We start from the raw sequence: 15,226 nt of genomic DNA on the forward strand, positions 1-15,226 counted from the left end.
CCTGAATCCTCACCTCCACTACAAAACATAAGGGGCTGGCTTGTTTTTTAGTTTGTTTCTAATCTTCATTTTTAAAGAATTTAATCTGGATACTAAATGAGGGCAGGCTTACCTAAAGGTGGGCCGTGACTGACCCGCAGCCACTGCAGATTTGGTAAAATGATGATGCACTTTGTCCCATTCACTCTTCTCTTTCCCCTCTCCTGCCACTTGACCGTGAACAAGGATGGAGTCTTCATCTTCCTGACTTCAGGGTCTATCACAGAGTAGACACTTTGCATTTGTGGAATAAATGAACATGGTTTTATGACCCACACAGAGAGACGAAGGAGCCTACTGCATACACAATGCTGCAAATGTTCACCATTACGTTATGTTGCTAAAAAGGTGACAGGTACAGCAATGCGGCTCTTTCATGCACAGAAATTTAGGAACGTGAGATTACAAACTATCTTGGAGAACTCTTTCCAGTTGGTTAAAATGATACTCGGTTGATTGCTAACGTATAGCCACATAATCTTTCATTGCTGGCTTCTCTAAAGACCATCAAAATACCACTTGTTTTTTTGGTGAGGAAGATTGGCCCTGAGCTAACATCCATTGCCAATCTTCCTCCTTTTGCTTGAGGAAGATTGTCTCTGAGCTAACATCCATGCCAGTTTTTCTCTATTTTGTATGTGGGATGCTGCCACAGCATGATTTGATGAGTGGTGTATAGGTCCATGCCCAGGATTCCAAACCTACAAACCCCGGGCCACTGAAGGGAAGCATGCAAATTCAAACAGTACGCCACGGGCCGGCCCAAAATATCACTTTTAAAGTGTATTCTCCTAATCTGCTGTAGATAATTTTGAAACTGCAAAGAGACATTTTTCTTCACTTGCACCAGTAGCAAAAGGCACGCTACAGTAGCAAGTTAAAACAACAGCTATGTTGAAACATGACTTGTAGACACAAAAGCACAAATGGGAACATATTTCAGTGATGTTTTCTACTGAAAGAGAAGTGTTATGCTAAGTTAAATGTCTTAGAATCCTAAGCCAGCCTCTCTTCCATCTGTGTAGGTTAAGTGTTGAGCTTATCCCTAGCCAGGATGATGTACTCTCTCATCATTTACTCTAACCATGGTGTCTGCTTTTTGGCTCTTTTCCTGATGTGGGATGCTAGTTCAAGCCAGTTTCTCCAAAGTGAACTGCAAAAGGCTATTTCCCCTCATGAACTCATAACTAAGTGATTCCCTACAGATGCAAGCAGTGAGGAATCGCTGGGGATAATTCCAAAACAAGAATCCTATTTTCCCCTAATGATTCTATTGTGAAATTTGTCCAAGTAGGTGCTAAATGCATCTACTCTTTCATTCATGCAGTCATTCAACAAATATTTATTGAGCTTATACTATACGCCAGAATCTATTCTAGGTACTAAGGATACAGTGGAGAACAAGAATAACAGCCCTTGTCTTCAAGGAGCTTACAGTTTTAGCCTAGACAGGCCAAAAAGTTAATAAACAAGTAAATATTACAAAAGATACGGCTAGCACTGTGAAGAAAAGAATTGAGTCACTACATTAGAGAATAATGGGGATGACTATTCTGACATACAATACTGCTTACCTAATTCCACCTTCTGGTTCCTTGCTTTGTGGTTAATGCTCAAGTTCAAAGAGTCTTTTATTTGTATTAAATTCTAAAAGTAAATGATAAGCTGTGTTTTTTTAACTGGCCACCTGCATCACAACTTAAAATCTGCATGAGAAAGGGAAGGAGGCCCTTTGAAAAAAATGTTTCTCCATATGTTCATACAAAATGAATTTAAAAAATAATTTTAAAAATTAAGACTCTTATGTAATGTTACTTTCTTTAAACTGAAAACTTAATTTGAAAGTAAAAGTCATTAATCCTGGCAGAAATGTTGTCTTAATAATGCACTTCTTTGTACAAACAGGAGAACCCTGCCTATGAGAAATATATAAGACCACTACTACAAAGTTGCAGATCCAAGCTATGAAACAGTCAACAGCGCTCAAGAGGCACTGCTATGTGATAATGGTACTATGGCATATATATGATTAAAATTTAAAAGTACCTATGTATGTATTTTTAAAAGAGGGTCTATCTTTTAGAGACACAATCTGAAGTGGATGAAATATCTGTGATTTACTTCAAAATAATCCATGGGAGGAAAAAGGGGGGATGAATAGTTGAAGTTGGTCAATGGGTACACAGGTGGTTACACTATTGTCTATTTCTGAATATGTCTGAAATTTCCCACAATAAAAAACTGTAGCACTGTCCATTTGTAACATCTATTTTGCTAAATACCAAGGTTTTGCTTTAGATCTAGCAAAAGCCAACAGACTCATTAGTTATCACTTATGTCTTTAGCACACATTTATCCAAGGGTTTAAAAGAACACACACACACGTACACACACACGATCCTCTCCAAAAGTGTCTATACTTCATGTAATCTAAATAAAATGTAGAGCCCTAAGAATGCAACTAAGTATCAATTTTTAAAAATCAACTCTTCCACAGTGAAAATGATTTAAAATTTCATAAAAAAGACATAACTGTCTCAAATTACCCAAATATAATCAAGCTACATTTTTCACATCATTCTCAATTGCCCAAGTAGATAAAATACTCAAAATCAAATGCCATCAGACAAATTAAATTGCAGAAAAATCTCAGCTGGCTACTTTTCCTAATTTACTCATATAATCATTTAGTTGCTAATAATTAATAAACCTGAGAAAACGTACCAAAAGCAAACTTATCTACAGTAAACTGAGCAAGGAAGAGACGTAAGTTTTTAACTTTTAAAGGAGCAACTAATATTATTCCCATTTCCATACCTGTTTTCAACCCAAATCATTTTACCTTGCATTCACCTCAGCTAATTCAACAACATGTAACGGGCTGGGGGCTTTGTTTGTGTGTTTGTTTGTTTGTTAGGTAACTAACAATCAATTTGAAGTGGGAGACAATTTTCTAAAAAGATAACCTCAAACTAGTACATTTACTGAAACTACAGCAACCTGCTATTAATATTAGGAATTTTAGTTTGAAGATGGTGAAAATAGGATAATTATACAGGCTTCTGGATTTCGGTCATGTGTCAAATCTTAAATTTTCAGAGAGGCATAAGCAAAAATGGATGTAGGTAAGTGTTCTCATCCTCCTTTCAGAGAGAATCTCAGAATCTCCTCAGAGAGAGATGCCCCAGGCACACAGCCTCAGAGCCCCACTCCTCCCTTAGAAAACCAGGAAGAAACTTCATGACTTCCTTTTATAAGGTGTTCCTGCAAACTGGGAAGTCTCAGTATAGTTAACATAATCGTTCCTGTAAGTAACTTCCAAGAAACAGAATCAAAGGAACTATGCAAAGTAAGATGATGGTGAAATAAATAAAAGTACATACATATCTCCAACTGTTCCAGATCCTTCATTCACTGCAGTTTATTTCTTCTCCTCAGAAATAAACTTAACTGTAATAATAAAATACATTTCCAGGTCCCATAATATACAAGAATAAAGTGGCTGGAGTCAGTTTGTCCCTCTTCTCGACACAGAGCGAGAGTAAGGGTCATATTCAGAGCTGACAACTAGTGGCTTATTGAAGAAAAACCTATAATCTTCCACATAAGTCCTATTTGAAAAAATCTGTCAAACTGTACGTTCACTGTTCAGATATGCACTCTTTTAGACAAAATTAATAATGCCGTCTATCCCTGCTTCAGTGACACAGTAGTTCTATAAACTACATCCTAAGGTTCCACTGAGTCCTCTTGGATTAAATGCAAACGTGCTGCAGGCAGTACATATCGGGACATAAAACAAACAATGCATACTTTAGACAAGGAATATGATTTTCCCCCTTACGTAATAATAATCAATAAATACAAACCTAATTTTCATATTTCATTTTTTATTAGTTTTTTTTCTGGTAGACAGTACACTTGGGAATTATACTGCACCAGGCATAAGAAGTAAGATTTCTACCACAGGGACATTTTGTATTCAGAATCCAATATAAATATTTCTAGTCAGACATTTCCATGGCTACAGATATTTGGTTGCTTGATTTATATGCATAGAAAGAAACAGTTGTCATAACTGTAAAAAGCAGTACTTAACAAGTACTTTTAAATGATTGGAACAGTTTTCCTTTAATATTACAATACTGCTTATCGGTTTGGAAACTAGGTCACCCTACATGATGTTTTGAATTTTCTCAAAGGCCTCATGAGTACTCTGTTTATTCTTTCATTCCTGCATTTTTAGCCTTCTAGTTGAGTTAGGGACCATTTAATCAGAAATCATTTTAGCACTGTAATAAAAAAGCTCTGTTAAGGGTAGATTATATACCATAATGATTTTCCAACTTCTTTTTATAAAAAAGGTATCTGGAGGCTCTGAACAGGCACATGCATACTCAGGATGAAGGGAACAAAACAGAGGAGTCTGCTAAAGCACAAAACTTCCTTCTGGTCCTCAATGCCTTCAAATAAATACAAATATTAAGAAAAAAAAATCCCACACTGAAATTTAAAAAAAATCAGTCTCTTCCACCTGCTGGAGAGTCAGTTTCCAGGACCTGCTCTCAGGGTTGGCGATCAGTCGTCCGTCTTCCGCGCCAGCCTGCAGAAAGTCCAGTTGTGCTCCACTGTGTTCTCATTGGCCCGCTCACTCATGTGGTGCACCCGGGTGTTGCGGATCGTGAAACCTTGTTTTGTAATGTACTCCATCAGGTGGACCCGGAGAGAGACTTCCTGGTGATAATCACAGGGTCCAAAAGTAAAGGAAACCTGGCAATCTCTGGTATCCATCATGTGTTTATTCCACTTTGTAAAATAGTTTGAGATACCTTCTAGTAAGGAATGGACCTTGGTGGTGATGGTTAACTGGGTTATAATGACAGCTACTGGATTGGAGTACTTAGAAAGCTTCCGTGTACTAGATAACTCCACAACTTCTTCAAAAGTATCCATAGGATACAAAGGCTTAGGGTCATTGAGACACTGAATCAAGGGCTCAATCTGATAAAAATCTGCTTCTTTCCGAAGCAGGTCAAATTCCTTAAAGTCCAGGGGTAAGGTCAACTCTGAAGTTCTTAAAAAGTTGAGGACATATCGAAAAAGCGGTCCGTCTCGATCAATGAAGTAATTGCCTTGAGGGTCTCGAGCTGTGGGGAAGTCCCCCCCAAACATAGCTCCAAGCATGGAATCCGGGTATCGCGTCAATGTGGTGAGAGACGTTGTGTACAAGTGTCCACCTACATTTAACGTGACTGGATCAGTCATCTGAAATTTTTTAAAAAAGGATCAGTCATCTGAAATTCTTTAAATCTTAACTTTGACAAATTAAGAAAATTAACAGTAACAAGCAAAGCAAAAGATTCCTTCAGGCTATAAGGCACTTAGCAATCCTATAGTGCAAAATAGCCTTACTTTCAGTGATAAACCCACCCAGACGAAGGGAGAACATTTGCTTTCAACAGGGAAAAAAGGGATAAATCCAACTCTTTAAAGATTTACACTAAGAAATGGCGGCCTGACTTCGAAAGCCACTACATTCCAGGCCCAGTGTCTAGAGGGAAGTTTTCAGGTCAGAGTATTTTATGCAAAGAGAAACGCCAAACTAAAATATGCTAATTTAAGTTTCTTTCTGATTAGAAAAAAAGGGACTTTCACTTTTCTTAAGTCAATTTAACATAAAATAGAATAAAAATGATTTGATAACATAAGGACATTTACTTTCAATATTTTTGTTTCTTTCCCCCTCAAAAAAGGGAAATGAATAGTGCAATTTATTTTAAAAATAAAAATTTGTACAGACCTAATCTTCATAACTTTGTCATGGAAATCACAGTGCCAAATGCGAAGTTAAAATACACAGTTTGGTCAACACAATCTCATATACCCAAAGGCTAACAGCAGCTTTCAAATTTCATAATCTGATAGTGTATTCACTTTTGTAACATCAATGTTGCAATCTGGCCTTTAACTTTGAAAAGCAAGCTTCTCTAAATAATAATACCTTCTGTTTAGAAACACATATTTAAGAAAAAAAATAAAGATGGACAGACTTCAGGTACTAGACAAGTAAAGTATTTCTTACCAAAGGAAAAGAAAAATAGGAAGACACATGCACGTGTAAAACAAGCACAAGCAGGAGAAGCGGCACCTTCTCAACTGTTGCCCCGCCTCACCACAAGAGCACAGCCTCGGTGCCCGGACCTACCAGGTCACTCTTCTAGGAAGGAAGAGTTTTAAGAGCAACATACTTTAAAGACTAAAAAATCATGACCTCTCTCAAATAAGAGATTATAAAAAGTTACTTGGAAAGTCTAAATTGAATATGCTTACATAAAAACAACACCCCAAAATTACATGTAAACTAATTGGGGGGGGGGGTTGCACCAATTTATAATTTTCATTCTTGTAAGATGTATTATACCTAAGAATACATAAGAGGAGGGAAACACACACAAAAATAATCTGCCAGCCTTCAAAGCGCATCTGCAAAAGTCTCTCACCATATAGCCCCAGTCTCCATTATCCATCTGCTCCAGCGCTGCGTCTCCGGGAGCCCAGGTTCCAGGAAAACTTGGGGAGGAGAAAAAAACATATGATAGCGCATTTAACTATGAAAACAGAGAAAAAGGGTTTTTCCACCCAACAGAGCAGCCCAAACACTGGAAACCTACTCATCTCTGCTCAGCTAAAACCTACTACAGGACCAAGATCTAGGGAAGCAAGCATTCCCCTCTGGCCTTCTGTGGGTCCTCTATCCTTCCAAGGTGCACCTAAGACACTGATGACCCTCACAGAGAGAGAACCCTCCTCCACTTAGAGAAGGAGGAAGAGCCTGGTAAGTAAACCAATCATTCAAATTCCACCTTCTCTGAAACTTCAATATTTAGCATTTCTATAGGAGAACATTATGATTAAGGCTACAACCTTATCCTGGTACACACCTAGGATGAGCCTTATCAAAGAGGTCATTTAAGACAAAGGGAGAAAGACAAAACTCTTTTTCATCAGCATTTCAGCTTACACAAACTAAACATCTCAGTAAGAGCATGAAAAACCATAAACCTCCCAGACACCAGCAGCACTTTCCAAGAGAAATACATCAGAATGGTATTGCTTTTAAAAAAAACTAATTATACTTTTAATAACGATACATTTCATTTTGTACAATAATCAAAACAAATAGAAAACAGTTTAAATGCCAAACCATTAGAGCACACTTTGGGGCAAAAAGAATCTTACAAATCTGTTTGAAAGTCACTCAGCTGGCACTTTTGCAGAGCCAGTCTGAAGACACAGATAAACACCCAGATACTAATGATGCCAGTTTGAATTTATTTTTATCTACAATTCAAAAGCACTTAAACAGTTTCCCGGCTACTGAACTGCTTTAGTCAGTTCCCTCTCACACACATCATTCCCCAAATCAACCGGCAAAGCAAACTGCAGAGAAAATATCCAAAGCTCTGGCAAGAGACAGTAAGAAACATGGATTTATCGGTATTCATCCAGGAAAAGCACTGGCTTTTTTATATGGTCTTTGAACAGACTCACTTTCCCCACTTTTGGAGGAAACTGGCGCACTATTCCCAGAACAGGCCCTGGCTACAGAAGATCACAAAGGCTCTTTCTCAAAAGGTCACTCAGGCATGTAGAGAACATTTGCATAGCACAGCAGGGGCTGAAATCAGAGCCTGAAGCATCTATTTCTCCACCTTGCAAATTCTTCAAAGCAAACAAGCTGAAATGTGGACCAGACAACATGCAGTCAGTTTTTATTCTCCATACTCAGCAGCTGGATATAGATAGGCCTCCACATGCTACAGGGTGAGAAACGGAACAAATGTCAAATTCAGGGCTGTTTGACAACCTTTCATTCCTCTGACTTGCTTCACAAACAGCATTTGAAGTAAACAGAACCAAGAAACAGGCTTTACTAATTTGTTTATTACAAGCATCTGATTCAGTTCCTGATGGAACAGGCAGATCAGTAACTGAGTGATTTAAAAAGCCAGTCATCCAAAAGTTCTGGTAAGATGCTCACCTCTGGCAACTTCCCATCAACCAAAGTATTCATTCTTGAGAGCCTCAAAAATAATTCACTCAACCAACATTTACTGTAGGTCAACCGAGGGGATGAGGGGGAAGTCCATGCGCAACGTGGATACACAGAAACAGGAAATGCACAATCCTTGCCCTCATGGAGCTTTCACTCTATGAAGAAAGGCAACATGCAATAACTGAAGTACAGAACAGAATTCAAAAGCGCTACATAAGAGATGGACTGGCAGAGGCCTGCAGGAAAAAAGAGCAAGAACAATTCCAAACAGGAAAATGGGAGGACTTCCGAGAAGAGCTCGCTCAGCAGAACTCTGCAGCAATGTGTGGATGACCTGAGAGGGGATTCTAGAATGAAGAAACAGTGTAAGTAAAAAGGGGGGCCTTTCTTCCCCACAACATTCCTGATACAATAAGCAGAGCATGAATTAGTGTCCCCATCTTAGAGATGCAAAACAGAGAAAAAGCAGATTAAGTGATTTACTGCAGGCCCCACAGCTGAAAACTAACTGAATAAGAACTCAGGTTTTCTGACTCCTAGTCTAGATCTTTCCATAAATCCCCTCCTTGGGTGGAAATGGAAACAGAATCTGAGAAACGAAATTGAAAGGATTAACTGTAAACTTCCCACAGCCGTCTATTAACCCTATCCACATAGTAGGGATTTATTTACAAATTTAACAGTAACTCAGTACAAATGAGCGGGGTGGCATAGTAAGCTTGTAAAAATTCCCAAGATAAAACAGCAAGACCCTACTCACTAGTATGATTGAAGGCTGCTGTCCTCCTGTATTAAGTGAAGTAAAGAACTCCAATCCATGAAGATCCGAACGGTTAAAGGAGAAATGGGAGACCAAAGACAGGGAAGAAACCAGACATCATCAATGTTACAGCTGTTGGCAAGGTCTGTCCACTATCAATGCTTTTTTTTTTTTTTTTACTGCTAAATCAAAACAAGATAACTTGCTGAGCAATCATAAACAGAAAATTAGATGATGCCCCTGAATCCATCCATGGCAAAAGCCAAGGTCCTGTTCCAGTACAAAGATGTAATGAAACCTCAGGCTCAGGAACCGAGGAAAGCAACTGTAGGGATCTATACAAGCCCATGTTTCTTAAAAAGCACCCAAAAGCCTTCCAACACTTGTGTTTAAGATACACCAAAATAAACGAAGTCACTATTAGTCACTGCCAATAACAATGACTAAACTGGCCCAAAAAATCAAATTGTTCACTAAAGAGCTCCACGGGAAAAAACTGTATTGATTAAATTTTGTCTCTATTTCTTACTTCTAAACATCCTCTATGGCGATGCTTAGATACAGCAAGAAACAAACCTAAAAAAGCAGGAAGACTCCTGGTCATCCAACAGCTGGATAATCAGCCTCTGAATTGATGACTTTTAGGAATATCTTAGAGGCCGTGTAAATGAATGAAATAAAACATAATCCAAAAGAATTTCCAGAATAGCTTCAATCTCTTCTACTAAATCATTTTCCAGACCTGCTAACAATTAAAAAATGATTCATTTGCTTTTCCTCTTCTCCCCCTTCTGGCACAGTCTCCAGCGGAGGGCTTAATGAGAAGTTAAATGACCACAAGACAGGCAGCAGAAGGAAGAGCTCAAAATGGGCATCAAATGGGCCTGTTTCACTTGAGGAAGACAAAGAAAAATCTAATATTTCAGAAAATTTGCCAGGAATGGAGAGTACGAGGGTAATAATGAAAAACATTTTCTTTTAAAGTGACTTTCTTTACTAAAGATAATTTTAAACAACAGTGAATGCAGCCAAGCACACACAATTATAAAGTTCACAGAAAGGCTTTTGACCCTGTAAAATCAGTTCACCTGAAGAGATCTGACCTTTGGCGCAAATAAAATTCTTGTGGAAACAACTGGCTGACCGTTCCCAAAGAAGATAGCGCAGTACTGAAAATTCACCCACATTTAAGCTTCGAAGGTTAATCATGATTAACATATAAATTCTGACAGTGTAATGTCAGCAGATGATTAAGTTAAGGAAAACAAACACTAAAGAATTTATAAAAGCCTTAAAAGAAACTGCTAAGAATTTTCTAAAGTAGGAAATCAGAAAAATGCACAATTCAACAAGTTAATAAAGAATAACCTAAGAACCCCTGAAAGCCATTCTCCTCGCCACTGCAGAAGTGCAGTTAAAGGCTTTCTGATTATGACAAATTAATTTAACATAAATATTCTGGCTTTATCATTTCTGCTACAGACCAAGAATTCTCCAGGGCAAAAGTCCTACTCTTATATAACAGCCTATACATTACAATACATACCCCCAAACTTGAATAAATAATAAAAACCTGCAATTACTGCCTTCCCTAAGTTTCCAGGTAGCCCTTTTAAAATGCCTTTCTACTGAAATCTTTATATCTGGCATTCAGAAAAGTCACAATAAATTCCATCCATACATACCTTCAAAATAACCTTTGTACTGAATGTCTCTGTTCTTGAAATGTGGGAGTTTGAAAGTGAAATACTTTTTATAGTAACTAGTTCAGTGACATCTAAAGGAGTCTTTGGGTTAACATTCACATACAGGCTGGCACAAGTAGCCAGGTACACAAGGAGAATGTGATTATGGTGTTAGGTTACCCTTAACCATACCACTGGAGAAATGGATTGTTTTTTCCTAAAACTAATTGTTTTTTCTCTCTCCTCTCTCCACGTGGTCTAGAAGAAAGGCGCTTTAGGTTGAAAAGTTATCTTAATACTAAAGAGGTGTCGCAAAAGAGCTGTCGCAAAATCGTAAGATTCCTCTTACCCTCAGTTTCTACAAGATAACACAGGATAACACCACCTTCCCCAAATGATACCACTTAGACTCAACACCAAGGCAACAACCGACCTACAGGCTAACAGATCAGGACTGGGGTTCTGAAGTCACACGCAAGCCAGTGCAGAGGAAAGAGAACTGGTTACTGATGAGGATCTGTATCCCAATTCTGCTGTTACTAATTATGAGGCCCTGGGTACATCATTCTTTATGCCCAGCTTCTTGTTTGCAGAAAAGGAGAAAATAAAAGAGACCATGAGTAGAAAAACTATTTGTAAACTGGCAAGTATTAAACAAATATGAAAATACCAATGGCAGGAGCATAAACGAAATTTCTTAGTAAACTGAGAAACTTGAGAGTGTGAACACAAGTAATTTAGAGCACTGGCATGGAGACGGGGCAAAAATGGAAGACAAGCCCTCGCAATTTGCTTCCAATCCCCCAGGATCCTCCTTTCCCCAGAGCTCCAGAAGGAGACCTACAGGTAAAAGGGAACACTCGGCCGTTATAGAGACCACCAGACATGTGAGCTCTTGATCACAGAAGGAACTTCTCTAAAGCATGACTCAGGATTATCTCCAAGGCAAAGCCAAATCCAAATAAATATGCATATTCTGTTTTAAACAGACTCCAAATATCAAAATCCAAGACACACAGAGGGGTTTACAGAGGACTTCACTCTAGGATTCCTTTATGTAGTAATGCTTTGGTTAAACTATGACTTATGAAAATTCAAATCACACAAATCTTAGGAGTGGCATCTATGGCTGTCATGACCACTGAATCCTTAATATCTATGGCATTACACAAAATGAAGTAGGGGTATGGACTGACAGTTCTCACAGAGCAAGTTCTGTCAACCTACCAAACCTGCAGATAAAAAGATTTTCCTTTTCCCAGCTAGACATTTGCTCATTTGAAAACATCTCGATCTTGGGCTCAGGCCTGTGCTAAATGCTGTCAGCTAGCTTCTTTCCTATCTGCCATCATTCGTGTACTTGGGCATTTGTGACAGCAAGGAAATGAACATGCCAAGGGGAAACGGTAAGAGAGACTTCGGTTACCCCAGACATTCTTAACCAAACCAGGTCATCTCGCGTCTCTTTGCCACTCAAACCTCTTCTATCACAAAGTCCTAGAATTGGATTTATCAACTTGTTCTAGAACTGGTATAGTTGAACAGAAACATGATAACTTCAGCAGAATACCCAAACAGGATCCCTGATTCATTTCTCCCGTCCCACCTCCAGCCAGCCTCCCCCACAGTCAGACCAGCAGGTGCTTCAGGGGCTCCCCATTACTGCGGCCATTTATCACCTCTGACATCAAGCATTAAAAACACCACGACACACACAAATCTGGGCATAAAGAACTCAGGTGCAGTCAGAGTGTCTCTTTGGGGCAAAAAAAAAAAACCCGTAGGCATTAAATGAGAGCAAACGGTGGCCAATACGCGCCACCCCTAAAAACAATCCTTTTCGAGCAAACCTCGAGGTGTCCCCGTCCGGGTCGTGCTTCGCTGCTGCCCCGCAGGCTCAGTCCCCCGACCCGGCCCCGGCGTGGGACCGGAGATGCTCTGGGCCCGGGGGGCGCGCCCCGGAGCCCCGAACCCAGGTCCGCCGGAACCTCGCGTCCCCGCCGGGCGGCCCCGGAACCCCCGCCCAGCCCGGCCACTCGGCCGCGGGCTCGTGCCAGCCCCGGCGCGGGCCGCCCGGGCTCCCGCGGTCCCCTTGGCGCACCCCCGCCCAGATTCTCCTTGAGCCCCGCTCCACGGGCCGCTCGGCGCGGGCTTCTCCTTGTGCCCGGCCCTCCCGACCCCCGGGTCCGCCCCCACTCACTGCGCGGCGGCAGCTGCGGCGGCCCGGCCGGGAGACGCCGGCGGCCCGAGAGCGCGAGCGCGAGGACGAGCGAGCCCGCGCCCGGCGGCGGCGGCGGCGGCGGCGGCGGCAGAAGGGACGACTGAGCCCGCGCCCGGAGTTGCCGCTCCTGCCGCCTGGCGCGGGCGGCGCCTTCCCAGCAGAGCCGCGGCGCCGCGAGCGCGGGCGCCCCCTAACGGCGGCGCGGGCGAGAGGCCAGAGGGCCCGACGGCCGCAGGGACTCAGCCGGGCGCAGCCTGGACCGCACGGTCAGGCCAGCTTCGCTGCAGCCCCGAAGCCACGCCCCGAGGCCCCAGTCCCGCCCCCGGGGCCCCGCCCCCCGAATCCACGAGGCCCCGCCCAGACCCCGCCCCTACGTCCCGCCTCCGCCCGCAGTTTGGGATCAGCGTAGCTCCCGGCAGTCTTGGCTGTGTTCTCGGGCCTAGGATCCCCGGAGCTGTTTCTCCGTGTCATCGCACTAGCGTGTATGGGGCACCGACTATGTGCCAGGCCTGAGGGATACAGCGGCCACCAAGATAGAGGGGGGTCCTAATGAGAGGAGAAAACAGACAAGACCCAAGGAAACAGCCAGTAGTTTATAATAATAACGAGTTCTGATCATAAATGTTGGGAGGTGCATGATTAGCAGAATTAGATGGAGAACAAGGGGAAGGGGCCTCTGCTTCACACGCCGTGGCCTAGGAAGACCTGGACGTCAGGACTGTGGCCAGAGCGCCTCCTGGCTTTACCCTCCGTTGGGGGAGGCAATCCTGTAATAAGGTCACCTATCCATTATGGTGGGCAGAGTAGGGAATGGCAGCCTAGCCTGAAGGGTCAGCGTGGACAGCCAGGTGGAGAGAAGGGCAGAGCTGACTTCAGCAGAGAAAACGACCGGTGCAAAGGCTCTGAGGCCTGAAGGAGCTGGTCCTAGGTGAGGCTCTCACCGGTATTCTCCTTATTTCCCCGTAAAGGAAGCCAAGCAAGGCTGCAGAGAGTGGGGAATTACCTAAAGTCTCCGTGCTAATTGGTCTCCAGATATAGACTCCTGCCAAATCATATTCGCTTCCTGCTAACCAGATCTGTCTCCTTACAGGTGGGACCAGGTATATGATGTTGGTTCTGCCATGTCCCCTTCTCCACCAGGATAACCACTGGCCTTAGAAACTCACGCGTTTCATGTCTGCATGTGCGTGAGCTGCCTCTGGGGTTTAACTTTTATCGGCATGATCATCACAGTCATATCTGATATTTGCTTTTTCTCTGAAAACTCAAATCGATAGGTTAAGTAAAAAGACATGCTTCATCACCATAATTGAGTACTACATTATCAAATTAAAAAAGACTAGGTGAGGATACAGGGAAATTTATGTGAAAATAAGCGGTGCACAAAATGATATACATAGTATAATCCTAATTTTATTTTTAAAAACGTAAATATAGACAAAAATTTTGAAGGAAATACACCAAATCATTGATCGTAGTTCTATAGGTAGTAGGACGGGCACGTTAGTGACATTACTTCTTAATGTTCTTCTGAATTTTCCATGTTTTCCAGAATGCATGGCTATTGAATTTATAATCAGGAAAATACAGTTAGTTTTATTTTTTACAAAAGAAAGACAACACCAAAATTACCCAACACTCAGATCTCCAGGATTTGGTGCCACTGAAAATCCACAACTGCCCCTGGCTTACTGGTATTCTTGGAAGAGTCATTCTCCCTCTCAAGGCTTCTGCTTCCTCAACTAAAAACTGAAAGGAATTAACTTTGTCAGTGGTTTCCTCAGAACTATTCCTATATATCTAAGATTTTATTGCTATTATAAATTATATTTTCAAATTTATGTGTATTGTATTGATAGTGAAACATGGTTGGTTTTTATATAATAATCTTGTATTCAGCAAACTTGATTTCTCTTTTAGTTCTAATAAGTTTATAGACTTTCTTGAATTTTCTGTGTTAATAATCATAGAGTTTGCAAGTAATGGTTTTTGGTATCTTCCTGTCCAATCTTTATTTTCTTTCCTTTTCCTTGTTTTACTGTGCTGACTAAAACCTACAGCACAATGTTGAATCGCAATTATGATAGTGGGCATTTCTATCTTGTTCTTGACTGCTTCTAACATGTCACCATTAATATTGTGTTGGCTGTAGATTTTTGATAGATGTGCTTTATCAGGGTAAGGAGGCACTGTTCTGCTTTATTATGAATGGATGTTGAATTTTATAAAATGTGAGATTTTTTTTTCACCCAAATGTTGTGAATTACAATCATGGATTTTATTATATTAAACCTACCGTGCATTCCTTGAATAAACACAACTTGATGATGCGTTATTTTTTCAATAGTACTGGATCCCATTTGCTAATATTTATTTAAGGTTTTTGTGTCCATATCTATGAATGAGCTATGCCTACTATTTTCCTCTCTTATTCTCTCCTTGTCTGGTTTTGCTATCAAAGTTAC

At 41.0% G+C, this 15,226-nt stretch overlaps 2 protein-coding genes and 1 long non-coding RNA gene across 10 annotated transcripts in view; 2 read left to right on the forward strand and 1 right to left on the reverse strand.

Annotated features, from left to right (window-relative positions):
* The window catches only part of ACOX2 (acyl-CoA oxidase 2), a 29,173-nt gene extending 26,880 nt beyond the window's left edge, over positions 1 to 2,293 (forward strand). For all 5 annotated transcript variants that reach the window (XR_011427271.1, XM_023620178.2, XM_070238749.1 and 2 more), the window contains one exon: positions 1,945 to 2,293. Coding sequence is in view for 4 of the 5 variants with exons in the window: in XM_023620178.2 (XP_023475946.1) it covers positions 1,945 to 2,007 (63 nt within the window). In the remaining variant the exon portion in view is untranslated. The remainder of the gene's footprint in view (positions 1 to 1,944) is intronic.
* Positions 2,294 to 3,909: 1,616 nt separating this feature from the next.
* On the reverse strand, positions 3,910 to 13,030 carry KCTD6 (potassium channel tetramerization domain containing 6). Of its 4 annotated transcripts, none has more exons than XM_023620180.2 (3): positions 12,741 to 13,030; positions 6,540 to 6,609; positions 3,910 to 5,304 (listed from the first exon to the last, which is right to left on the reverse strand). In XM_023620180.2, exons 2-3 carry the CDS (start codon positions 6,564 to 6,566, stop codon positions 4,618 to 4,620), a joined length of 714 nt encoding a protein of 237 aa, XP_023475948.1. In that variant the 5' UTR covers positions 6,567 to 6,609; positions 12,741 to 13,030; the 3' UTR covers positions 3,910 to 4,617. The 4 variants fall into 4 exon arrangements, with proteins under 4 accessions (XP_023475948.1, XP_023475949.1, XP_070094852.1 ...); XM_023620181.2 differs by lacking the exon at positions 12,741 to 13,030 and adding an exon at positions 12,391 to 12,511; XM_070238751.1 differs by lacking the exon at positions 12,741 to 13,030 and adding an exon at positions 10,541 to 12,242.
* Positions 12,947 to 15,078, forward strand: LOC138918224 (uncharacterized). The gene is made up of 2 exons (XR_011427272.1): positions 12,947 to 13,689; positions 14,314 to 15,078. It is a non-coding gene; the product is annotated as an uncharacterized lncRNA (long non-coding RNA).
* Positions 15,079 to 15,226: the final 148 nt, after the last annotated feature.

The sequence above is a fragment of the Equus caballus genome, chromosome 16 (genome assembly GCF_041296265.1).
Source record: "Equus caballus isolate H_3958 breed thoroughbred chromosome 16, TB-T2T, whole genome shotgun sequence".
NCBI lineage: Eukaryota > Metazoa > Chordata > Mammalia > Perissodactyla > Equidae > Equus > Equus caballus.